The following is a 27,967-nucleotide window of genomic DNA, read 5'->3' as shown; positions in this document are numbered from 1 at the left end:
TTGGTCCTGTTTTGGGCTCGAGTTTTCCGACTTTGGTCTTAAACTCTCCAAATCTCGGTCTTGACTCAGTTTCGAACTCTGCATTGGATGTAGCTCAATTCAATCTCATTCTCAAGTTCAACAAATTAGTTGTCTTTTCTCAACGGTCTTGTTTGCCGTACTTAAATCTTGACCTCTTTATTTCTCTGCCTTGTCTTGTTTTCTTTCACTAAAGATGTAATCTCAAATTTTGCCCACTTTATGAAAAACAACCATAATGCATTCATAGACATCTGACCTTTTTAAAGTGACCAAGGCATTTCTGACACTGGATCAGAATAATTTGGCAGTTCCCTTCAAAAAACCATCGCTCACTTCAACCTGCCAACACCATTTATTCCCTAAGGCCCATCGATAAGGTCCTTCCATTTATTACAGCCCTCGTGAACCATTATATTGACTTCATTATTCTCCATTCGAACCTTCTCAAAACAAACTTTCATGATCATTCGATTCGAATCCGGTATTTTACTGGCATTTTCTCTAGGTCTTTATCGGCAATTTCTCCAGTCGATAAACTTCGAGGGTGTGAAAAATGAAACTCTTTAGAAGTGGATACTTGAGAAATTAACAATGGCTTGTAATTTTTTTGATGTGTCAGATTGATTTCGGGAAAGATTGTGACCTTGAATTAATAGACGGGAAATAAAAATTGGCAATTTTGGCAGTTAGTGGTTCAGGGTGTTGCAATGTGGCACTTGTGTCTTTACTTGAAGTGTCAGTTCAAATGATCATTGGCGTTGGTTAGTGATATTTTTTTGACAAAGATACAAAGGTATCGGAGATGGATTTGCTAACAGAGGTGTTGAGTGGTCAAGGATAATAATTTCCCACAGTTCATCAATCAATCCCAGTTTATACAATGATGGAATTCGAACTCATATTGTGGATATGAGTGGCTTTAAGGTATGGTTTGTTGCTCTGTTGCCCTAGGTGTTTGGAAAAGGCCAAACAAAATTGAACGAAATAACAATTGGTTCTCTTCAATTAGCTTTTGTTATAAACATTTCAGATCCTCAAAATACCACCATGCAGAATAATTTTGGGCCATCTAAATTTTCTACATGTTCGACATTTCTCAATAAATCGATAGAAAGATTTTAATTCCTGAATCTAGAAATAAAAAAAGGATGGAGCTTGGAAGTTGGATTGTGTAACACAACTTCTTCTTTTTATGACTAGCTCATGGAAGAATGTTTCAGTGAATGTTATAAAAACATGTCAAATTGATGTTTATCTGGAAACTGAAGGTCCACCAGGCTCAAATATTCCTTGAAATAAACACTGTCTGTTATGGTTGATGTAAACGATTGATAAGATGTTGGAGTGGCATTTCTTGGAGACCATGGTTGAATCCTAGTTCAGAAGGTCAGTTTTTCCCCTTATGGTTTCGTAGTTTTGTTTTAGAAGGCACTCCTAAAAAAGGTTATCCAATATTTTGCAATTTTTAAAGTACAGCTACAACATCAATTTGTTTTGTTCTTCAAGATATTATTGATGAAATGGGTAGGTAATAAATCACTTTCTAACAATTCCTTAGTTTAGCACCAGCACCTCCTAGCCATGCCCCCCCCCCCCACACACACACCAACCCCATTCCTGCTTTTAACAATATTTGCAAAGAAAAACAACCAGAGCCCATTTGCCCCCCCCCCCCCCCACCCACCGCCCAACATCTGGATTACAGTTTCATGTACATGTATACAGTCATCAACTGTCCAAAATACAAAATAGGTGAACTTTGGATTGTATGACAAAAGTTGATCAATCTTTTTCTGTCTGCCCATGAGAAGACCCTCTTTCAATCAGTCTGTTTCTGAATTATTGCCATTCCATTTACTACCCATTTGATACCATTCCTCTTTTTTACAACCCATTTTCACCCCATTTTCAGCTCATCATCACCCAATTAAACCCCAATCACACCCTTTCTAAACAACAGACCCCCATATGCTCCCCATTTTCCCCCCTACCCTCTGCCCCCATTACCCCGTATCTTCAAATTTGACATCAGTTGCCCTTGCAATAACTCTGGGTGCTGGATTCTGCTCCAAGTCCAACCATATCCAATATTTTAGAGACTTCCAGTATATCAGTGCCACTCTCAAGTTACAAAAAGTTCTGTTGCTTTTGTAGGATTGTTACAAAGTTTCTGTAACATTTCCCACATGTTTAAAAATGCCATAAATTTCACCTGAGGAAAACTCAGTGTGACATGCTATAACTGTTTTATGATCCCATTGGGTACTGAAGTAATCATGTTCACATGTTTCAGAGTATGTCCAAAATGTCTGGAAGGATTTATGGTGGTTGTTGTAAACCACCTTGAGTACAACCAGGTTTTGCATACAATTGCTGAAAATGTGTAAGATGCTAAGTTTTTTTGAATTTTGTAATAATTTTTCAAGGAGATACACAATATTTTTTTATAATTTCATACCATTTCGTCGCTCTACGCCTGAGCTTTGAGAGGGGTGAAATCCCCCCCCCCCCCCCCATGGCCCCAGCCCCAGAAAAACCCTCCCCTTGACATTGCTACATCCCAGCTGTATTGTGTTTTAAGATAAATGTTCCATGTTACATTCCCCAGACCTGAAAAATCCTCATAAACCCTACCACATTCTGCTGTAGATCCTTTCCAACTTTTTTATCTGAAGAGAAATGTACTCCATATGGCTGGTAGACACCTCTCCGTGGACCATTGTTGTACTGAATTTGATCTGGTGGGCCGGAGTTTGACACCCCCAGAGGGAACTCTCAATCAGTCCAGGAGAAGGTTTCACTGCTGGAGTCAAACTCTTCAACAGCTCCAATTTTGGATCAATTTATTACTTTGCACAAAGAGCAGAGAAACATTTTGATTTAAACTTGGTCAAAGTCGTACTCTCCACCGCAAATTCTCAAATCAAATTCTTGATTTAGTATCGAATGCAGAGACTCCTGAGCAGGGACGGATCTAGCTTTCAGGAAGGGGGAGGGGTGTTGATATGAAGGGGGGGGGGTGAGTGAAGGTGTGCTAGGGGGTCCAGGGGGGGGGGGGGCATGCCCCCTGAAAGTTTTGAAATCTATAATTCTTTCTCATGCATTCTAAGGCAATTTGAGAATAAATTTAGGAACTTTAGATTTTTTATGTGGCCCCATTAGTGGCTATTGGGGGTGTTGAGTTGCAATCCCCCCCCCCCCCACTCCTCCCTAGGCCTCCCCACCCCCATCTGCCACCGATGAAGGACAGATGAGAATTGTTCATAGGTTCAGAGGAATGCAAATAATTAAAATAAAGGTCAAAGATCAAAAGGGGCGGTACTGACCCTTCCCCTTGAATTCCCTGTCTATCTGGGGTGACAGGAACAAGGAATGTGTAGTTGTTAATTTAGGGCTCCAGATTGGAGGTCTACCGATGGAAAAACTTCCGCCAGGTTCCATAAATGGATTATAAAGAATTGTCATTTCCCCTTCCTGGTAAATGTTTAAATGAATGTAAAAGCAGAAGTCTACTGAGGGCCACTCTTTTTAAGTTCTTCCATTCGAAGATCTACCTGTGCCTGTTCAGTACCTCCCCCTTTCATGGTCATGTGCTCCGCCCCTCCCTCTTGACTCAAGCTTTACCTCTCAACATTGTTTTTAACCAATTTGTCTTGTATTTTATGCTCACTGCTTCCATAATTCAACAGTGAATTTCTTATATTCTAAAAATGTTTGTGAACTTGTAGAGTATTCTGACAAACTTTGCAATCGGAATGTTTATCTCCCTCGGATGAAAGGCAGACGGATTTGAGCCTACTTAAACCATTAAGATAAGATTTGCCATTGTTTCCAATTTTGATAAGCTCTTCTCAAAGGCATTCTTTACATCCGACCCTAATATCGTACGATAGCGGTAGCTTTATACTAATACTCAGTCTCTATTGTACGTCATGTTAGTACCCATTCCAATTGTACTTAATTGTCTGACTCTACTCATAATTGCACTTGTACGTTGCAAGTGTCGTACCAATATACCGTTTCATTCTCAAGTTGAGGTTGGAATGTTGGGGGGAGGGGGTACTTTGATTTGTTTTTTGAAAAATGAACTTCCATACATGTACATTTGTAAATTGCAATTGATTAAAGGTAATATACAACATTTGCAAACATCAAAAAACAAAACTACCACATTATTATGAAATACCTTACTTGACTATAACTTGTACGTGAATAATAGTCTCAAGCATCCTGTGAAATCATGCCACCTGGTGGGCTGTCATTTTCAAGAAAAGTGGAATTTGTATCAATTTCCAACGATGGTTGGCCGACCATCATTGGGAAAAAAAAGACTTTTTCAAATACTGCCCCCACTTTACCAAATTGAGTTAGTACACATTTTGTTTGCAATCAGTTACACATCCCTGAATGGGTGCAAGCCAGCTAGTCTGGTTCCCTGACCTGAGAAGTCCCAGACATCTATAAATTGCTCTGTTTCGTTTAAAGTAGGGTCAGGGAACCAGACTACAAGAAGAGCATTTTTTTTTCAGCATGTTTGAAAACAAAACGTTAAACAGATCAGTGCAACAATATTTGCTATAACATACAGACCCCCAAATCCATCCATTTCTGAAAATTACAAAAAAAGCAAATGTTGTACATTACCCTTAAATCTCTATTTACATGCAAAACATGTTTTTCAACATTTTACACACACCTAGTCGGAATGTTTATGTCTTCTACATAGGTGAATATACATGTAGCACATTCCGTTGTCGATCTATAACACAGTGTTAGCATTTCAAGACAGATCCCCTACAGGCGCAACTCAATCAGAAATTTGGCCAACTTGTTCTAAAAGGCATATCAACATGACTTCATTTGAGATGGAACATGTCTGCTACCTTATCAACCCTGAAATATGAACATTTCTATACGCTTGATAAGTTCTGAAGGCTACTGGCGCCTGGAGTTGAACTGCAGTGGCACTTTTACGGTGTCGGGGAAATGGTGGCTTGAGACATTAATATCGTATGGGAAACGCCAATTTGGGTTTGAATTATCTGACTTCTCATCGTGGTCGTTGCCCTCTTGATGTGTGGTTTTGCGGCATGTTCGGACTTGTCAAAGTCTTGTTGAAGGTGAAAGAACTTTATCACCTTTTGACTCTTTTGAGCCCTTTATCTACAAACCTCACTTTCATTTCTTCAAAACTTTGAGTGGGAAAATGTTTTAAGGTGCAAAAGATAAGTCAATAACAACTTGATATCTACCACAAATTGATTTCACACACATTGTTGTGCAATGTCACAAAGGCACCGAAACACTTGAGCATATTTCTCAAAACCGCTGTCTTGAAAAAAAGGTGTTATCCATTACTTTGATCACATCACCCAATTCCCCCCCCCCCCCACATGATTTTGCAACGTAAAAGCCCAACTGTTTGTTTCTAGGGCGCTTAGGGTCGTTTCGTTTTGGTGACACTAACGATGCTACGGCATTTCCCCGAGACCCATTTCAGAATACTCTTGACCCAATTTGCTCGCTAATGGCTCACAGGAGAAAGGCATCGCTGGTGCTAATGGATGACTTAAATGCTTGTCTCGCTGCCCTGTGGGTAAGACACAAGACGCAGTTTGTTTGATGACTTCGGTCCAACTTTACTGAGGCTTCAACTTGACCACAACAGTTGTGACTTTCACTTTGGGTTGTTTGCGCATTCTTTTTCTTTCCCTCTATTATTTTGAGATCACAAATTTATCATTGTTTGCAGAATTGTCTTCTTTCCTTTTTATTATTTGAGATCACAATTTATCATTGTCATCGACAAACCAAACTGATTTTTTTTCTGGTCATAATTTTATTCACAAATTGACCCATTAGGGAGACATGTTTTGCTGAAAAGTTGTACCTTAGGTAGACAAGGTAGATTAGGGAGACATTGGAATGTCTCCCTAACGTTTAAAGTCCTATTTCGAGGCATAATTTTAGTGTCGCAAATAGCATATTCGATTCCTCGTGATACAAAACCCAAGTTTACACAGTTTGTTGAGAGTCATTAAAGTTGCAGATTTTTGTGTGCACACATCTATGGAATTGTCTCCCCGAAGGTACCATTTCAAGTAATTATAATCATCATTAGCATTATTTTCACCATCTCCACTCCCATCCTTCTCTACAGGGTGAGTAAAAAAACAACAACAAATGTCGGGACCATTGTTTTAGTGAAGTTTTAAATGTAGCACTTTCTAAATCTAGGATATGAAAGCTCAATTCATAAGCTTTCTTTTAGTACAAGAATTATTCAAATCACTCTTGTACTTTTCAAATTATGGACTTTTAAACACAACCACAGTATTCTTTCAGGAAAACGAAAACAAATCACATAGGGATGTGTGTGAATTGTTTTCGTTTTGCTGAAAGAACTCACACCTTTTGTGTGATCCGTGGACAGAACTTTAAAACGGTGGTTGTGTTTAAAATTCCATAACTTGAAAAGTACTTAAGTGATTTGAATGATTCTTGTACTAAAAGAAAGCTTATGAATTGGGCTTTTATATCCTAGATTTGGAAAGTGCTACATGCAGAACTTCACTAAAACAATATTCCCGAAATTTGGGTTTCGTGTTTTTTTACTCACCCTGTATACCTAATCATCATCTTCAATGCCATTATTATATCCCGTCACCTCCATCACCATAATCATCACCATCATGTCCCCCTCCCTTAACCACTTTCAATGTAACGCAACGTCTGAATGATTTGGCTATGACTTGCAATTATACATGTGCCTATGACAGCGGCTGAATCCATGCCCATAGACGCGTGTGTTACGCCTAGCCGTAGCTGTGTACTACAGGGGGAGTCAAAAAGAAAGTGACCTGGATTAATTTAAAACAAAATATAAAAAAGGAATCAAATTCGATACACTATTGAAGTATGTCTGAAAAGAGCATGTTCTTCCACTCAGCTGAAAAAAAAAAGAATTACTGATCCATGCTGTCAGAAGTTATGCATGTTTTATCCAGTGAACAAAATATATAGCTGTCCATGGAATGTCATTGAAAGCTATTGAGCTGAGTGAGAATTACAGATTACACACACATTCAAATACAAATGGGATTTTAATCATTTGAGTCAAGACTGAAACAATATTTTTACTGTCAGATTTTTTGTTTTGAATATGAGGAACAAGTCCACTCTTGTTGTTTTTTAAATATCGATAGCGATTTTTGTCGTTTTCTCTCTGCAAGTTTTTGTTCATGCATGGAGGTGGAACATGTTTATGTTTCATTGTATTAAATGGGTATTCATCACTTCATAGAATGGTAAATGATCAGTGGTGGACAGCTGAATTTTGTGATCTTTTATTAAAATAGTCATAAATTGGGAATAGGGTATGTGAATTAAGTAAAATTTTAACAGTTACTAGTCAATAACATGTACTTTATCCCTATGATATTTTTATGAAATGCGTGTCACATATATTTTTTTTACAAAAAATCTTTAATTCTGTCACTTTCTTTTTGACTCGCCCTGTATTGTCACCATTTGATAAGTTTGATATCTTGATTATAATCAGTCAAATGATATCTCTCAGTCATATTTATAGTGTTACTTGTCCTAATACTCCTTCAATTTAACATCTCATTCAATTCACAAACCGTGTTCTTCCTTCTCTTAACTTAAACTTTTCTTCATCATTTGGTGATGAATCTTTTGTTCACACTGAGGGATCCCTTACAGGAATTCAGAAACGTAACAGAACATCCAAATCTGGTTAAATGTCTTTGCTATTTTCTACTGGGAATCCAAATTGTTCATATTTTTACAGAAATACTAACCTGGTTAAACCAAAACAGCCTGTTAAAAATAGTAAAAATTGGGTATCCAAGACAACCAAGAACACATCCCCTGAAACAGCATGAGTGCCACAATTTAATATTTATTGCTTTTGTGCTTATGAAAAGTAACACTTCCTGTATCAATATATTCTCTAGCTGTTCATCAGTTCCATCCCTCTGATATCCTCCATGAATCCTTGCCATGTTTTCACACCTGTCCTGTACTAGCTGAGCCAGCCTTCCAGGCCCCCGCATACCGAACATACTGCCCCCCTCGCCTTGTCAATCACCAAAAACCATCAAAACAAACACTGGCTTCTTTCCTTCTTGTTCCTGCCTGTAAATACAGGATTAGCAGGTTAGTCCCACAAATGCAAGGGTGTTTTGCACCTTGTGGTATGTTTGCCTTTGGGATGCAGAGATATTTTGAGTTGGAGATGATTATCTGATGCAGGTGCGGTGTTGTGAGGTGAAAGTGTTTGAGATAATTGACTTGGGTTAGTCCTGAAAATACCGAGGGCTCGGAGTTAATATGTGGGCTTAGTGTGGTCATGGAGGAGAGCAAGGAATTATATGGGTGCAGACCTGTATAAATCGACTCATAGACCTCAGTGGTAATTAGGCGTACTTCCAAAAATAATTTGAAATACTCACAATTCTCCGAGGTGCTTGAGACACCCATCAAATTAAAGCTTATTTCATCATCTTTCATTTTCTGTTCAATTTTTGGAGTGTTAATTTAATGACTTTTGGGAGAAAATTCCATCCAAAGATGTCAGCAGTCCTGTGGCCCATCACCATTTTGAAAAATTATGCTTCTGCTCCATTGCAAAATGTAGCAATTTTAGGGCCCAATATCCGAATTTTACAGTGATATGAGCTCGCACTCCTGTGCACGGCTTCCACCAATCTTGTTTACAAACTGTCAAGTTTGTGGTCCACAAAATGCTCTAATAGCAAAGAAATTTAGGGCGTACAAATTGTGATTTGGCCCGCGTAGGCAATTCTGGGCCTATTTACAGGTCTGCACCCATCTGGCTGCACTATATGGATGCGCTATGATTGAAGGGGTTGGTTTTGTGTCAGAGTTAATCTTTAAATTTAAACTGGCTTTGGTTGGAGCAAGCTGGTTTTGCTAGACTGTGTGGGCCAGCCTACTGTCAGTTTGGTAACTGAGTCGCTGACTGACTGACTGGCTGACTGAGTCACTTTCTGACTCACTCACTCCCCGACAAACCGAGTCACTGAGTACAAATTATATCGTAAACTTGGGCTTTTACATCCAGCTTGACTAGGAAAAAATGAACAAGTTAACGAAATTAAATAGAATATTAGCACCCCCTACATAATCAACATAATTTTTTTTAAATTAAAAAAGTAATCAGATTCAGGAAATTGTTTAAATCATAATTAGTCCAACTTAACATGTTGACATTCCAGATATGGAGATCTGAAGCCAAACACCGACCCGCAAGATTAAGGTTAAATTGGCATGGTTTAACTCTGATTATTACATTAATAGTTCTTTTCCCCTAGACCATGATGGATGAGGGGTAGTACTAAATGAACTCTATAATTGATTGATACCTCGTGACAGGTTGTTATAGGGGGTGAGGATGGTGAAGTCTTGGTACTACACCACTAGGGACCACCTGTTATACTCCTCTCTCCATAGGGAACTGCATAGGGTCTGATGGCTACCCTTCCCTAAATGGTCTGGGATTCGGAGAGAATTCAGAAAACCCTGCTTGGATGAGTTTAGGAGACTGAAACTGTTGTGGGCATTGCAGCTGCTCCAGGGTCTCGAACAGAGGAAGTGGAAAAACAGGATGCAGTTTATCTGATAAGATGTCCATAAATATTGGTGGGATTGGGATTTTTTTTTTAGTGATGTTTATATATAACCTCTTCAGAGCTCTTTACTAAACGGTGGTTACTGGGAAACTGGTTTTGACATTTAGGTTCAACATTTTGAGCTGTTGCTGTAGTCTCTCATTTGTGAAACCCTTGTAAAACCCAGCTCAGGGAATTTTTTATCATTTTCATTTCAAAGGAATTCAATTCAGGGGTATTTCTGGTAACCCACAACTGTTCAAAGAATGATAAACGATACAGTACCAGAACTGATGGAATATGTGCTCCATGCAAAGCTTCCTTAATTCTTTAGGTATATCAGTCCATATCAATCCCGGGACATACCGTTATTTCGTTTTACCGTTTTGGATTTCCTCAAAAGCAAAAACAGTAAACGAGCCATTGACTGTTTTGTCGTTTTACAGTTTTGTAAAACCGTCAAACGGTATTAAGTCACAAAAAACAATTACCTTTTTATTGTTTTTGTAAATTGTAAAAAGTAATAAACGGTTAGTTGCTTTATTTTTAGAGTGTTGTTTTACAAAAACATGACAATGTCAAAACGGTCAATAGTCTTGTCGACCATTTTTTTTATTCAGGTTTAAGTTGGCAATTATAGCAATGCGGCACCTTGGAATATTAATGTGTCCTTGGGATCAAGTCACTGCCTGTCAAATTGCCCTCCTTACATTTATGTCGTTCTAGTTCTCACGACAGAATTTGAGAATATTGGCTATTAAAGAGCCGCGCTGGCCACTCCAATTTCCTTCAACATATCTGCAACTTCTTCGTACGTCTTACCACCCTGTAACTATTCTGAAATTTCCTCCATGAAATTTTCCAGCGCCATTTTTGTTTGCAACTCTTCAAGCCCCACCAACTGAATCGCAGTAGATGGGGGTCAAAGTCACGCCAGGAATCACACCACGCATTAATTATGCCGAGGTAACACTTCTTCGTGCACGGCATGGTCCCCTCCACCCTCCTCCCCCTTGCCCACTGCCACAAAATGCACCACGAACTGTTAACTATGACACTGAAATAAAAAAAAACAGTCTGTATTCAATACTGACCGTTTTGCTGTTTATCAAACTTATTTGTGTAAAACTGTAAAACAACAATCATTGATCGTTATGCTGTAATGAAATTTACTAAACTGATAAAACGAAGTACCGTTTGCCGTTTTACAAAACTGTAAAACGACAAAACGGTCATCGGTTCGTTTACTGTTTTTGTTTTTGAGGAAATCCAAAACGGTAAAACGAAATAACGGTATGTCCCGGGATTCATATCCCATACCCAATTTTTCATCTAACCTAAACTATAAATCATTTTGTAAAAGAAAAAGGAAGATATATGATGCATATTAATGGTGAAGTCTTAACTTATTATTGCCTGTCACCACAGGAGGCACTCAAACAGTGAATCAAGTCTCCCTGTTGTTGTGCTCACTCCAACTACAGTCAAATCCCAGCACACTAACACTCACGAAGGCCCCCTACAATGGTGAAAGCATTGTACTAGCTATTGTTTGGATCATCCGTCACGGGGCAGTTGCTTTGTACAAAAGTGCGCCTCCTAATAAAATGTTCAGAAATATTAAATATATTCTTCAATTTTAATCATTTTAAAATGTTCTAAAGTTTCTTAGGTTTCAAGTCTTCCAATTGGTTTGTCAGTCTTCAACCATGCTTCAACTCACCATTAAGAATGTTTCCTCTTAATCCCCGTTGCCTTCAATCACACCTGTCTCCCCTGATGCCCTTCACCCAACAACATCCCCACCAACACCTGTTACCATTTTCCTTTAATCATCAAAAACAGCCTGTACCCCCCTGTTCCCCCCTCTCAGTCTTTATCAAGCTTCCTCTGTGATGCAAGGAGTTCCTAATCACCTCCAGCCTTCTTCCAGAGACCAGGGGGCCATGACAGAGGGATCCAGAGTTAATTTCTTGACAGTTTAACCCAAGCAGGTGGGAAGATACACCTGTCTTCTAGATCCTCAGTCAAGAGAGGATACAACATATCCCCACAACTACCAAAAAAAGCACAGACATCAACACTTGCAACCATCCAGGTATGCAGCTGTTCCAACACATGCAACTTTATTTCAGATTCTGACACCAACTTCAATCTGGCGCTCCATAGTCACACTGATCCAGAATGTATAGACCCTTTGCTTGGTGCAGTTTCTTTTCTTGTTTAAATTCCAGAAGAATTAAGGTGCAAATACTTATGGGTGTCGTGGAGGAACAAAGGCATGACGTCAGATGCGATGTCCGATGCGATGTCCAATGCTAACTCAGGTGCGACGTCACGTGCGACGTCACGTGCGACATCAGATGTGACGTCTGATGGGACATCAGATGCAGCATCAGATGCGATGTCAGATGCGATGTCAGATGCCACGTCAAATGCCACGTCAGGTGCCACGTCAGATGCGGCGTGAGATGCCGCGTCAGATGCCGCGTCAGATGCCGCGTCAGATGCCGCGTCAGATGCCGCGTCAGATGCCGCGTGAGATGCGGCGTGAGATGCGGCGTGAGATGCCGTGTCAGATGCCGCGTCAGATGCCGCGTCAGATGCCGCGTCAGATGCCGCGTCAGATGCAAGGGGTCTATTCAGAGTTGCTCAGTCAACAAGAAAGGAATTCCGTTTTCATTTTGGACGACTGCAATTAGTTGATCTTTTGCATGATGCCACTCTCCTTATTGTTTCAACGTCAAGACTGACATATGAGCTATTCTCAAGAATAATTAGGTTTGTGCCACGTTTTTATAACACCTGTCTGAAATGGGATTAAAGATTTGGAAGATCATCAAACAATTTGTTTTATGGCTTTCCAACATTAAACTTGTTTGTCCAAGGGCATGGCTAAATGCAAACGGTATTTCAACCAGGAACACATCTGGTCCCTGATTTCAAGCACAAAATTCTGTCACGGCCGCCACCTGTGAGTCTGTGTTACGCTGATGATGCCTGTCACATTTCTATTTTTGTTCACACATTTGGGGAAATAGGCAACGGATGCCTGATATTGGTGTACCTTCTGCTTAATATAGCCCGGCAAATTGTATGTCAATTTCACCCAAAATGTGAGAAAAGCATACTTTTTAAACTATAATTTAACTGTGAGTTGTTTTTTTTTTCGTTTTTTTTTTGGTAGGTTTGTTGTGACTTTTATCAGAACTGTTTTACAGAAAGACAATGTACATCAGCATGATGTAAAATTCTGTGTATTAGGAGTTGAAGACATGGTTTGAATTATAACCAAGTTAGCCTGAAGTTCATTTATCACTGGCTGTTGCGGTTAATAACACAATATTCTGGGCATTTTTAAGATAAACTCTCCTATTAATAATAATAATAATGTTGTTCACAGATTGGTTCATATCTATAACCATCAAAGCTGGGAACTCATTCAGAGAACCTTGGTCTTTACAAGAACTAAAGTTAGACAAACTCCATAAAGAAACAGAAAATCACATGACTTCCTGATTCTGCCTTTCTTTTTTGTGGTAGACAGTTTACATTCTTCACCTATCAGGGTCGTTTTGCAAATCCACTCGACAAAAGAAGCGACAATAGCCCTCCCCCTAACCAAACACACACAAAAGATCTGAAAAGTTGTGTAAACTGTGCTTACTTTGTTCCACCCGCCTAGAAAAGGCAGGGGGCTCACCACAATTCAGCTGATTTCAGAAAGAACCCTATAGTGATTTAATTTCTAAATTTAGAAAGCAGACATTTCTACTGCATTTTAGCCTTAAACTTTGTCACTGCAATTTAACATAATATACAACATTTGCTTTTGCTGTACTTTTCAGAAATGGATGGATTCACGGATGTGTAACCGATTGCAAACAAAATTTGGTAAATTGGAGGCAGTATTTGAAAAAAGTCGGTGTTTTTTCCAACGATGGTCGGCCGACCATGGTTGGGAAATTGATACAAAAATTCCGCTTTTCTCGAAAATGAAAGCACACTATAGGTGCCATGATTTCACGGGATGCTTGCGACCATTATTCACTTACAGTCAGTGAAGTAAGGTATTTCATAATAATTTGGTAGTTTTGTTTTTTTATGTTTGCAAATGTTGTTTATTACCTTTAAATGAACAGTCTTACTCATCCCCTTTGAGATTGGCTACTCTATTTTTTCTCCAAGCGAAAATTCTCAGTGCAGTTGCCTTTCCTGACCATAAACAATCTAAATAGCCTTGAAATTTATTTTGTTTTCTAGAAGCATGAGTAAAAAACAAACTGCAGTTTTATGATTTCTTTATTTGGTGCTTCCAACAGTGTACCCACAACAGTTAGTATTGATTTATATTCATTCCCTTCTGGACAAAAGGAAAGCAAAGAAAGGCCAACAAAGGCAGAAATGAACAACAACTTAATCTTCTGAAACCATTTCCAGTAGCTGTTTTCGTGGCTCATCGTGAACGTGCTGGGCTGAAAGTCTGTTCTTTGGTTTCCGAAAAGCCAGAAGAAAAAGAATTGTCCTTTTAACTGTTTTCTTAATTTTGTCGCTTCTAGTTTTTGATTAAGTTACTTTATCCCAAGCTATTACACTTGATTAACTCTGATATCCCTTTCAGATTTCGACAAAAGACGAATTTCTCTTCTTTTGTCAAGGCAGGGAGAGGCAAAAAAAGCAAAAAATAACAACTTGATCCACAAACAACATGTTCAATTGTAGTGGTTAAAGTTGTTCAGACAAGCGGCCTTCACGTGAACAAAAAAAACATGTAAAGACCAACATACTCTTCACTCATTAAAAGAAAATAACTTTTTTTTCTGAATTAACAGCAAGTGGTGGGTGGTAAGTCAACTTGCTTTGAACCCGTGCCGAGAAGTGAAAACTCCTTGTGCTCGTAATAACTTCACATGAGTTGTATAGATGGGAACAAACGTTTAAAACCATTCATGTTTTCACAACACATTTTCTTCCGGTCCCGGATCCTGGATAGTCGTTCAGGACAACAATGACTAGAGAATAAACGCCGCTGTGACTGCCACGCGCATGGAGAAGAACTGGAAGGAAACCGGTCCGTAATTTCTGGCCAATTTCTTCATGATGGTCTGAGCAAATTATCCAGTTATCCCTCATGAACAAAAACAGCTGCTGGTTAACCGTACTTATACTTGTCATTAATTTTGCAAAGTATTGAAATTCGTGCATGGTTTGGACACTCCTGTTTCATTTTTTTTTTTACATGCAGGTCATTTCCAAACTTAAGTTTTAAACCATTTACGACCTCATCAGCATACCCTTTAAAATCCCCTCACACAATTCATTTAAACACTAGGGGGAAAGGTGTTTAACCATTAACAATGGTTTCCAAAGGCTGTCATGATAAAGGCACTCTATTCCGCCAAACTCCACAAAACATAATTACCTTGCGAAAGGAACCCATCCCAACACTATAGAGCATCGTTTTGATAATGGGCGAAGGGAACCAACAGAAACAGCAATTATGGAAACAAAACTCACAAAAGGACAAAAAGGTACCATCCATCAAAGCTTTGTGGGTTTGTTAGTTTAGATTGTCGTTCCTCCCCTATAAAATCCTTGACCACCCGTTCTATCCTAAGTTGCCCTAAGTGGTTATAATCCTGGGATTTGGGACAAGAGGTTTTGTAAGTATTTATCTACACAAAAACCACTTCAAAGTGGCCACACATGAAGCGTGCTGACATACCGCGTGATGTACTTACCTTCGTCTTAAACGCACATGCGCGGTCATGAAGTTTTCCATAAAAAAAATTAGTTGATTTTTTTCACACTTATTCGTAGAAACGCAGATTTTCAAAGTATTTGGTCATGAAGGAAAATGGAAAACAAAAAAAATGTGTTAATTAATCGATGACATGCAAGTTACAAAATTTAATTGCGATCATTGGCTGCCCATCCCAGCCCATATATCCAATTACATCAGAATAAAAATAAAACGTTGGCTCGAATGCGGAAATTGCTGATTGGTAATTTTAGCACGGGCCAATCCGAGGACTTGACTAGGAAAATGAGATTCACACCACCAATTTCTTTGATAATTTACTGACTATTTTTGCCCAGCTGTAATATCCAGCTTAAGGATAGGCGGAGAAAACGGGTGAAATGTTCTTAATTGGGGGAGATTTTGGTAGTTTAACTCACACTCACAGCCCGGGTACAGTTGGCAAGGATAAAGGCCACTGGCAAGGTAAAGATTGGTTGTGACGAAAAATAATTAACAAAAGACGAACCATACTCGCCCTACTCTTAAAAAAAAATGGAAGGGATTGCTCACAATCGCATTTTTATAGAATTGCAGTTCTCAATAGCATATGCATTTTACTCCTCTTATTAAATTTTACTATAGAACTGACTGCTAGAATGTTACTTATTGAAACAGAAAGCATTTTTAAGAGGTAAAACTCAGATTTTTCTAAATATATTTCTGTCTAAGTGGTGTAACTACGGAAGGGGACACCCCCGTGCCTTCCACCAATGTCAACCCCCCCCCCTAAAGAGCATTATGTTTCATTGAAATTTGAAGCGAAGCCATTGAGTGCATCTCCTGAGAATGAGGACCGCAAGTGCCCCGACCCCTCCCCTAATCATCCGTCCCCCCCCCCCCCCTCTCTGCAAATTGGACGCCAGTTATGGACACGAATATGGAACGTTTGGCCGTTAATATTGCAGCTAGTGGATTCAGTCGATCTAGAAAATTTATATATATTATACAAAAACGTCTTTCATTGCAGGTAAATGTTCGAATATTTCGTGCACTGACATCACAAAGGGACATTTAGGAAAGAAATCCCAAAGAATTTTACTTTTTGGGTGTGTCTATAGTTTTTCAAAAGAAGTCACAATTGGAGGTTTACCTTTTGAATTCCGGCGTGCCGCCTGCCAGTGTGGGTTTCATGCATGAGTTATTACGTCCAAAAGTAATGTTGGAAGTTAAATTCGAGCGTAATTATATACATCATGTGGCATTTTATCCTTGTCCAAATTGTAAAACGAGAAATTTGACAAGCCATAGCCTCCATGTACATGTACGACTGTATACGTTCTTACATTAAAGGTCGAATCACCACGGTTACAAAAAAGTAACCCTGGCAACATACGTCACCCTGGTCTTGAAAACACTCACAGAAAAACGTGTTTTTATTCCTCCATGAATAACTTGTTGGGTTGTTTGGGTTTTTTTTTTCATCCATTCCCGTGTCAGCCAATCAGCGCCTGCAGAACCCCGTGAGCCATTCCTCATCACAAAATCAATTCATTCAGTTTTCCTTAAACACCCAATCAGACACAATCCGTTTGAACTTTTCGTCCGTCTTGGCCTCTTCTAATCTCAGAAGTAGGGCCCCGACTAAAATCCAATAGGCAATTCACATATCAGGGCAGCCTGAATCCTGTACGACCCAGAGATCCAAAAGTAAACCCACTTTGACAGAGTGTCTGCGAAATGGGGCCATTCTATTGGCTGATCTAAAAGTAGAGCTCAGCGCTCGAACCGTTCATTCACTGCTTGCGAATAAAAACTGGTCACGCACAATTTCTCTTCGCGTCCCATTTAGCCTATACTGCAACAACTGCACTTAGCAATGCAAGGCAGGCCAGCTTTTGGGCTTTATAAGCTCAGTGTCTCTGTGAACTCCAGTAAAGTTGACAGAAGCAATTTTTGTAAACATTGCCAATTGAATGAGACAGCCTCCGTTGGTGTTACGCTGTGTTATAGAAATACCACACAAGGCTAACTGCACACGTACGTCTGCCTGCAGATGAGTTTTCAGCACCCGAGGAATACAAATCTGCGAACCAGAGATTGAAAGGTGTCATAAGGAATCATAAAACAGTCGGAAGAGTTACATCATCGGACGTGTGAGTGGCCGAACCGGAGATTCAAAACATTAATACCAGATTTTGCGATCACGAAAAGTGCTAAACCTCTCTGCCGTGAACCCAGGCATTGCTGCCAAGAAATTCTTCCTATTTTTGGCCAACCAGTGACTTCCACAGTTTCTTGGAGAGTGTTCCAACATCGTCCCTGATTCATTTCCTCATCCTGGGAGCTCAACATAACATCCCAACCTATGCTCTGTGATCAAGCCTGTCAAAGATTTCTAGCAGTGTGCATTTAGCGGCTCAATTTTATTGACCTCAAGTTGTTTCACGTGAATTATCGCTCGGATTTTTTTTAGGAACCATGTGGAAGTTTTTGCAAGTGCCGTTCTTTGGATACACTGCGTTTGTGCTGGGTGTTCTAGGATCGCTTGTGATTGGTAACGTGGACGCCTATCTGCATCGGTATGGGTAAGTCGTAGTCGTACTTGCATTTCCCGCATTATAACAAACCCAAAAAACAAACTTAATAAAGCTGGTCCCAGCGTGCACAGGATTCTATTCCATGGATTCTGAATGGCTATTCACTGGAAGTCTTTTTCGTGCATGTGTTCTACACTATGGGCCAGATTTAGCTCATTTATTGGCGTTAGGCCTACGGGGTAATCCTATACGATGGAACTGCCCGATTCTGTTCGTCAATACAACCAGTGTAAATCACAAGTGACAGTCAACGAGTCAGTTAGTCATGTTTGGTACCAATGGGCACTAGGCTGGCTCCCTTCGGGGTCCAGCTAAAATGCAGGACTGTTTCACCATGTTCACAATGGAGGAAGGAACCCTAACCCTAACCGTAACCTTATAGTTCGTCATACTACAATCATTCAAAGTTTCAAATCTAACCATTACCTTATTCCTTCCTCCATGGTTTCACCATCTTCACGACCATGGAGCCATGTTCACGACCAACCTTGCAACCTACAACTTAGTGCATTTGATTGATAATTATCGGGTAGTTCGTACGCTTATCTTTGAGGGTATAAACTGCGTCCGCTCTACCGTCAAGTAGTGTTTACCACGAGGGGTCGTTAAGAACTTAGCGACGCCTATTAAAAAATAACTTCAAGTGTCGGTTTAGGCTGTTTTATCTAGCCTCATTCTCATGCTTCTCGTGGATTTTGAGGAAAATTCTTAGAGTCGTAGACCAAGCCCTTTTCATTCTCTTGAATTGGATACATTAAATATTGCTTTTTATTTAGAGATGGGTTGCGGGACGAAACCGTTATATATGTGGAAGCAGCAACGAAGAAAGTAAAGAGAATATGCTTTTTATCGGCCCGTAGATGTTTAAACATTGGTAAAGTCTGAGAAACTCACTGCAAACATGTCAATACAATATTTGGTTTTGCCATGCGTGCACCGACGTATTGTATGAACGCTGTATACTCAGTGTTGCCCCCGAGTGATTGTGAGACAAAAAATCACGCAGGTGGGACTCGAACCCACGACCTGCTTATTAGTAGTACAGACGTCTTACCACTCGACCCCGAGCTTGCCTTGGTCGGTTGGCTGGTGTGAATCTGATATAGCAGCGGGTACCACAATGAAAATATTCATAAGATGGAATTTGCGTCGGGGTGATGTAAATTCAATACACGTATAATACATGTGTTTGGTTTTGCCCTTCAAGTTTCACCAACGTATTTTAAATACACTGAAGCCCTATATACTCGGTGTCTTCCAGACATGCAAATTTCAAAAGGCAAATACGATAAAAGTGTTACTATGAAAAGATGAAGTAAAAACGATTTAGTCCTTGTCCCAGATTTGTTTTGTTCTCATTCACAATCATTTTGAAGGCTAATGGAACCGGCAGACCGTTGAGAAAATATTAGGTTGGCCTCGTTGCGACCCATTCATCTTGAAATGTATCATCGCAAAGTGGTTCACACCATGGAGCTCCTTTTTATAGCTCCATGTTCACACTAGCTGGCACCGAGCGCAAGGCTTTGCTTCACAGATGATTGCCTGTGGAAACATGACTTCTTGACTCTGCTTTTCTGGCGGCAATTTCCGACTGATGATGTGTTCCGTATCTCGCTCAGTAAGTTGTTTGTTGTTCACACAGTTCACACAGGCTAGGGGGAGGGGGGATGGGAGAGATTGTGACCAACCGGCTGTTCAATGTAAATTGTCATTTTCCGGCGCGGTGCGTGAAACGCTGTTGAAGTGAAGATTTCTTTGAGTTGATGGTGCACGATACTTTGTTAAAGTAAACCATGGAGAAATCAACTAACTGATTATACAGGGTGGATCCAAAAAAACGAAACCGAGATATTATTGCTAATTGAAACAGAAGTAGGGCACATGCGAATCAAAAGGAGATATCCTCTGTTAGGGTTGAATCTCCTCTTTAAACGGGCATGCAACTTTTCCTCGGATCAGCTGATTTCCTCTTTTTTCACTTCCAATGCGTGCCATTGAAAATAGAAAAACAATGTACAAAGTCTTGGAAAAATTTGAATTTCCTCTTTTTTTGTGACTTCCCAGTTGCATGCCTGTTTAAAATGACACCCTGGTCATTTCATTACATTCACAGTTGACTGAGCAGTGACCAATTTTATGAAAGGGTCTATTTAGAGAATTGCGCCACTTTTCAGTTGTGGTTTTTGTTGTGTCATTTGTAACAGAGTGAAAGGCTGTGGTTGCCAATAGGGAAAAAAGAGATTTCACCATGAAAAGTGTAAACTTGGTTAAGACAGTAAAAGTCTTAACCCTAAGCTAGAGCTTGAACAAACATAATTTAATAATAATGATACTTGGAGTAATCTTCACAAGTTGCCATATTGGTCATGTCCTACTAGCATGGTGTGAAATCACGAGGTAATGTGTGTTTTCTAATGCCTCAGATGCCTTTTTTTGGTACTTGAGCCTCGATCTGAATGATAGACTTGTGCAGGAGAACCAAGATGGCCACCCCTGGTATAGATAGTCTGTTATCCAGTCGTCCCAATTAAAATACCTGAGCTTAACCACGCGTGTCTGCATTAACTCCCTATGCTTATACCGTTTCGCCCAAGGTAACTCCCGCCAATCCCAATTTATTTTATTAAATTTAAATAAAAATAATAACCACTAATTCGACGACCTGGTATAACGGTAATGCACATTTCCTCTCGTTGTTAAGTGGTACTCAGACATCGAGAACCATTCATAAAAAAATGGTCAGTCAAAATTAAATCGCATTGTCCCCCATGGATTGACGTACATAAAGGGGTCAACCTTAATCCAATGTAGTCTAGAGCAACTTGAAATATTACCGTTGATCCCATGGGGGTTGGGGAGGAGCGCATCACGTCATTGAGTCATGACAGTTGGAAGACAGTTTGGTTTGACAATTATTCGCAAAGTTCACTGACCTGGGTTTGTAAGTCCCCCCTCAGCCCCACGGGCGCAATTTGTGTCAGATATTTACTTAGTTGGCTCATGGTTGGCTCATAGGTTTCTTTATGGTCCGTCAAGGGCCATCGTAGCTATGCGTTGGTCCTAAAGATGTGTAAGGGAGGGCCTCGCTTTAAGCCAATTCTTGGTCTGATAATCTACGCTCCTTTATAGCTCCATGGTGTTGTGAAGCTGCCAAACAGACATTTGCTATATACGATCCAGTTTTAAAGGGTGCGTGACATGAATATTTCTTAGGAACACATTTTGTGCAACTTCCTGCTCCTCTTAATATATCGAAACTATTTGACATCCCTTTTGGTTTATTTTCTTGAAAAGTGCAATTCTTTAAACAATTTTTTTTTTTAAAGTACTTACTTTTCCGGACAGCTGAGGGCGCTCTTGCTGTGATGTCATTTCAGGAAGACACTGTTCAGTTAAGGGGTTTTCTGTTCAAATTGCGAACCCAAAAATGTGTTCATTGAAAAAAAAGTCTGCTCATTGGCTTACTGCCATGTAGGCCTACTGACACAACAACGAGTCCCCAAAGAAAAGAAAATTTACAACCGCAAAATATCCACAATTCTGGCAACTTTTGGTGCTGAAATAGCTGTAACATTGAGGTTTCCACCTGAAATGACATCACACTTTTGTTCATGAATATGGATATTGCATTAGCATAAAAACCAAAAAAGGCACCAAAATATCCTTGAAAGTGGCAAAACGAACATTTAAAATAAGGTTCAAGCATGTGCATTTTCAAGGATCGCATTAACAAAAAAATTCATTGCATGCCCCTTTAAGCAGTAAATCTCCGCTTTTGTCTGGTACCGTGGCCCTCTTTTGCTAAGCATTGTTGTGTGTGTGCTTTTTTCTCTTTCGGAAAGTTGCTCTCCGCTGGCAAAAAGCATCACCCGTAATGGTAAAATTCAAGGTGACTTTCATTGATCTATTCGATATGACTGTCAGGAAGAAATTCTGAGAAAAATTCCAGCTCCCCAGTAGTTCAAATTCAAATCCAAACAAATTATTTTTTTCGGTGTCAGATTTTAGTGTCAGTATAGGGGAGTTAACACCATGTCGAGTTCAACTGGCTGTGTTTGTTTTTCTCGTGTGAGACCATTCCCTGCAGCGTGTATACTGGTCTATACCAAAAAAATGATTTTGGCAGAATAAATATTTTGTTGGTTCTGAGTTTTTAATGTGGATTTTGGAGAACGAGAGTCAACAAACATGGCAAAGGTGAACAGACGGGGAACCAGACACGCGGACACGTGCTTTGTGAATGGTTTAAACGGCCTGGCTCCTTCACATTCATGCTGTCATGTTCCGGAGGCAAAAACCATTAGGAATGTTGGGTCAGGAGGGCTAACAATAAACTTTTTCCGGATCCTTTTGAAAAAAAAAGGTCGTATCCGTGATTGCATACACAAACAACCACTTGTTGAAAAAAAGTGGTGTGTTTCATACGTGTCTGGAAAATCAAACAGGAAACCATAATACTTTGAATACTTTCGTTGCTCTATATTTCGAAAGGGTGATCACTATACCATAGCTTTTGAGCGACGAAATTCCAAGTGGTTTAGGGTTTATAGTGGGGCAGATAGGGGAAACGTTTGGGTGAATTGTGCCTTTGATGATACAAGCATGTAATTGGCACACAGTCAGAGTATGTCATGAGAAATGTATTGGCTAACTAAAGGGCCATCGCAGATTTGTCCTTTGAACAAATAAAGGTAGAATAACAAGTTATTTTCAAAGTGTTCAAAATGGCTGCCATTGCTTGTTATTCTACCTATATTTTGTTCAAAGGACAAATCTGCGATGGCCCTGTAGCCAAATATCTTTCTAATGACATACTCTGACTTTATCATCAAAAGCACAATCCCATCACATATCTAATATTACCCTGGATCGACTGGAACCAACTTTATAACCGCCGAATAAAACAAGAACACTGTTCTGGATCCCACGCTACACTGTTGAATTGAACTATGAATACCCCAATATTGAAAAATCATGGGAAAGGCATATAGTTCCAATTCGATTTGATAGCTGAAAGGCACTTATAAAAATACAATCTTGAAATTAGTTTCTGCTGTCAAAAATGATTTAACCACATGCTTGCCACTCAAATTGTTTGATTGTTATCGTTTAACAGGCATAAAATACGCCAAAATTGACGGTCGGGTTTGCTATCGAATTACTGTTCGTTCTCACAGTGTTTTTTTAGGTACCCTGGTTCTGTTTTCCTGATCAGTTACCGATAACAATCAAATGGAATGCCCGCCCTTGAGCATTCTCCGGGATATTATTGTAAAATGACTATTAAATTGCCATCATTGATAATATAATTGGCCACATCAAAGCCACAGCCGACGTTTATAGCAGTTTCACGAGAACCGGCGTCCGGACGCGAATAATTCCGTTCCGAAAGTCCGGGTATTTGTCGGGTATCAACGAGGAGAGGCAGCGTGATGAGCGGACCATGTGTCGGCCGTCAAACGGACAGATTTCACGGGCAAGGTTATACCAGCTGTTGTCTGTCTCAAGTTCCGGCGGACCCTATAGCGGAGCGGACTTATAGAGAAAGTTCAAGACTCGCCATCTGCTTTGGAATTTCCAATTTTCTCATCAGTTGTGCTTGTTGGAAACATTTGTCCGGATGACAGAAGCATTGAGGGTTTAAATTTCAAGGGGAAATGTCATTTTTCAGGCCGCTGGCATAAAATAGTTTCGCGCATATTCAAATGCCCAGTGGATATTATCTGAGAACCGTTTCCGAGTAACATGCGTAAGACATTTTGATTTGTATTTGGTAACCCTTTTTGCCGACCTTATTTTCTTTTGCGCATGGACATTTTCGGTCTCAGCGGCCCATAAAAAGACTTTTTTTTTCGTATTTCTAATTTTCACACAAAGCGACATGATGAAAGAAAGGTTTGCGGAAATACCATGTGGGAACAATTTCTCAACTTAAAAGAATAGTTCTGAAGAGAACCAGAGGTATAAACTGGACGTTCCGGTCAGTATGTTTGAACGTCTTCTGGAGAGATTCTCTTAGTTTAAGAAATTATTCCCACATGGTGTTTCCGCAAACCTTTCATTCATTAAAATGACATGAGTTGTTGCCAGTAGGTTAGTACCTATATCCGTGCGTCACAAAAGACGAATGAACAGCGATTTTTTTTTATTGTGCTATCGGTTATCTTTTACACGTGGTACCAATCATACGGTTTGAAAACTGTAGCATTTCCCGCATTTTACATCACGTGTATGGCGTATTTCCATTAGGAGCCAAATAATGTGTTGGTATAGCTTTTGGCTGATCGCGCATTAATACACGTCAGATCGGGCATGTAGACAAAACGCACGCGCATTATAACACGGTAGGTCGGGCATGCGCATGTAGACAAAACGTAACAAAAACAAACAAGCAGAAACTGATCAGCAAACTAACGCATTGCCTCAACAAACCAATCTGTCGGTATCAATTACTTCCTAGTGAATGCTCTTCTTCGGATAGGGCTAAGCCAATTATAGCCTCGGGTGATGATTTAGGTTTTTTTCCAGACCATTCACAAAATCGTGTCCTATACGACTTACGACGTACATTCCAAATGTCTGCAACACCCCACTGTTTTTGTACCAATCAAGGGCGTTATTACACCAGAAAACAACCCTGTGACCCGTCCAAAGAATGTTGCCCCTCTTCAGATACCTCGATTTGCTCGATTTCGCATTCCAGTCAGACGCATTTCAAGTCTTTTACTTGCAGCATACCCAAAAGTGCCTTTTTTGCAGTGATTTGTACATTCCAATATCTAATTAAGGTTGGCAAGCTTGGTATATACCTCTGCTTCGGTTCTGATACAAGCTCTCCCAGCCTTGAGCCAAGGCTAGTCAACAAACTTTCCCCACCTTTGCTGACCCCGGACATGCTGGGGTTCCACTCATGTAAACTTCTTTCCAGGCGTGGGGGCGGCCGCCAGGCGAGGGTTAAGCACCCAATCACCAGAAAGACCATCAAGGTCGCAATTATCGCCGCGTCACTTGCCGTTACCATCTCAATCTCTGAAATACCACGTCCGGTTTCTGCATTTCGTCAACTATTACCTATTTTTAAGACAAACAAAACTTTACACTCAAAAAAAAAATCGCTGTATCCCTAATAGCTACCATGCTTAAAGTGCCGCAGACGTTACCGGTGACGTACTTTTCAGGATCCAATTTCAAACATCTCTGTATCGGTTGTGTTTTCTTAACATTTTTCTAACACCAGCAGCACGCGCTTCATGACAGGTGGAGCTACTGAAGAATTGCGCCATACCGGCAATATTTGCTTGGTATAACGCTGTGCGTAGCGGGAAATCAATTACTAGCGAAAGTTGTGAACGGCAAAACTCGCTGTATGCTGTGCCGCAGTGCGCCATAACTGGATAACTTCGTTTGGTATAAATGGTTGTACCAAACGTGCGCGTTGCGGGAATCAATTATTTACAGCAAAAGTTGTGAATGGTAAACTCACCCGTGTCTTGGCGCGGCGCTTGTTTGAACCCTGTGATTTACTCACTTCACACATATTTCCTGTCGAATTTAGCAAGGACCTCTGTAGCCCGGGCAACGCTGAGTGTAAATTATTTTGTTTTTCGAGGAAAGAGAGAGTTGGTGAGAGGATTGAAATTCTTGTGCTTTGTTGAATGATGACCTTCGTAATGCGTGAAAGAGTACCGCCAAGCAAATTGTAGGTCGTCAATCATTTTATCAAGTGGGTCTGATAAGCATCCTTGTTTACACGAGAGTGAGTTTTGTACACCCAGAGAGACATGTTTTAGATGTTGAAAACCACTGGCGAAACAAACAATTTTGAAGAAAACCCGGGCGTAATCCAGGTTTGAAGGCAATATCCCTTCGCCTCAACGCCATCCCAATACCCGAGTGTGTGTATTAATAATACGCCCCTAGTTTTCAAATTAAATTCCTTGCAATCAAAACTTATTGATTCTAAACAGAATCGTCAGAAACATTTACCTCGGAAATGTTAACGTCACCCCAACTCTGTACCTTTTTACTCTACCCGGAACAAAACATGATTGTTCTCGCACTGCCATGATAACTGGTAACAGTTTCTCTACTTGTCTGCACCGTAACACTAACGGGGTGTTTTTCTCACCTTTTGATCACGGAAAGTTCCCTGAAAAGTCAGTTTTATATTCAGCTGCCATCACCTTTTGAAGTTGCAAACATTTCTGAGGCTGCCGACGTTTTGCAACTAACTCCGTACCCTAGTTAACTGAACTGACCCCCTTTCCATTATTATCCCTACCGTTCTGGATAATTGGTTGAACAGTTTATTTTTCGGACAACTGCACTTAAAACTTGTTGGTTTCAAAAGCTGTAGCAAACCTCCTTATTCTCTCTGTACAACGGAAAATAATATAGGCCATGGCAAACACTCAACCGCGGATGAATATATCTCTTGGCCCACAAATTTCAACCTATTATCCTGGCAAAATATTGTTGTATAGGCCTATATGAACATTTCGATTTCTATTGGCTTTTATAAACAGCCACGCCAGCTGTTTTCTGTCAGGTTACAATCATTACATTCCTACAACCCTTGTGTCAATTGTTTACATTTGTCGAATTATTTTTTTGTAAATAAAGATGTGCAATCCTCACACACACAAAATCTCCCATCGTGAAAGCAAAGAACCATACTGGATTACTGTGTTAACGTATGATCCATCAAATTGGAGATCAACTACCGAGTTGACAGGTACCCGAACGTCAGTGTTTCATAACGGGGCGCGGTTGTTTTTTTTAAAGAATCGCTGGTGCTCGGCAAATTTGCACGTGCTACTTAGGCGCCATTCGTATAAAAAAAGATACCATACCAACATTTCGCATTGACTTTAAGTTTTTCGGATACTAGTTATCTTTGATAGACGTGACAGAAGACCGTCTTGAACTTCGCAGCAGAAGCTCTCCACATGTTCTTGACCTTGTCCCGTTTACTGTATCCCACTAATTTGGCTTCTAAAAACTTGGTATAAAAGTCAGTCAGACAGTTAGCCTAGTAGGTTTACACTGGTAAAATTATTTTCGTGTGGTGGATTTGTGACACTGCAGCTGTTCAAGAATTTCAAATAACCGAATGGTATATAACTTTTGAGCAAACTTTCACAGTTGTCGGCTACCGCGATGTCAATACCGTGTTCATTGTGGTTGGGTCTATAGTAAATTTCAAAATTCGCCTTTATAGGCCTATGTTAAAATAGTTCTGAAAAATAATGTTTTGTGAAAAATCACTCAATACTTTTTTTTAAATATTAAAATATAACTAAAACAATATCGGGCCGGATTCTCGTCGCCAGAACTGTACTTTTCGTATGTTTTTGGACTTTAAAATTATGATAAGTTTGATTATTGGAATTTTAAAACTTTGCTGCATTATTGTCTATAGGTCTACTCGCAGGTTGTGACAACAGTTTTTACCATTATGTTTACTCGGCCAAACTGACAAATCCATGATGCATTGACGGATATTGTACCAATTTAAAACCCCTCCTGTCTTTTGACCTGTTTTCAATTCTCAAAGCCTGCCAAATCAATCAGTCTAAATTCCTTTTTCTATACCGGTCAGTCATCACATTGGTACAAAACTTAATATGTTATCCCTGCCCACTTCCCGGGAATCGACTCTGTTTACGCCTTCATGGCCCACTTCGGTACCGGGTCAACTAAAGAGAAACGTATAGCGCTTTTGTTGATGAAAACTTGTTCAAAACGCCGCTTCGTTTTCTCTCCGTATGTTTACTAAATTGGTGAGATTTCATGATAACTTGAATTTTATTAGCTTGAATTGTTGATCGGTTTGTACCATTTGTAAGAACTACTCAAAATAAGTTCCAATCGCTTATTAAATCACATTTTGTTTGGCATTCCTCGTATTTTTTTTTAAAACATGCGCACCAATGCTTTCTCAGTTT

General features: G+C 39.9%; 1 protein-coding gene across 2 annotated transcripts in view; it reads left to right on the top strand.

The window, feature by feature from the left end:
* LOC119734293 (epidermal growth factor-like protein 7) overlaps window positions 1-27,967 on the top strand; it is a 51,012-nt gene that overhangs the window by 6,605 nt on the left and 16,440 nt on the right. Inside the window, exons 1-2 of one of the 2 annotated variants that reach the window (XM_038207712.1) lie at window positions 17,178-17,573; window positions 17,894-18,005. In XM_038207712.1, coding sequence (XP_038063640.1) covers window positions 17,899-18,005 — 107 coding nt within the window. In that variant the 5' untranslated portion in view covers window positions 17,178-17,573; window positions 17,894-17,898. Of the gene's footprint in view, window positions 1-17,177; window positions 17,574-17,893; window positions 18,006-27,967 lie in introns of those variants that run through there. The other variant, XM_038207713.1, reaches the window with a different exon arrangement.

Source organism: Patiria miniata, unplaced genomic scaffold, assembly GCF_015706575.1.
Source record: "Patiria miniata isolate m_02_andy unplaced genomic scaffold, ASM1570657v1 HiC_scaffold_27, whole genome shotgun sequence".
Lineage (NCBI taxonomy): Eukaryota > Metazoa > Echinodermata > Asteroidea > Valvatida > Asterinidae > Patiria > Patiria miniata.
This window is presented reverse-complemented; position numbering and strand designations above follow the sequence as displayed.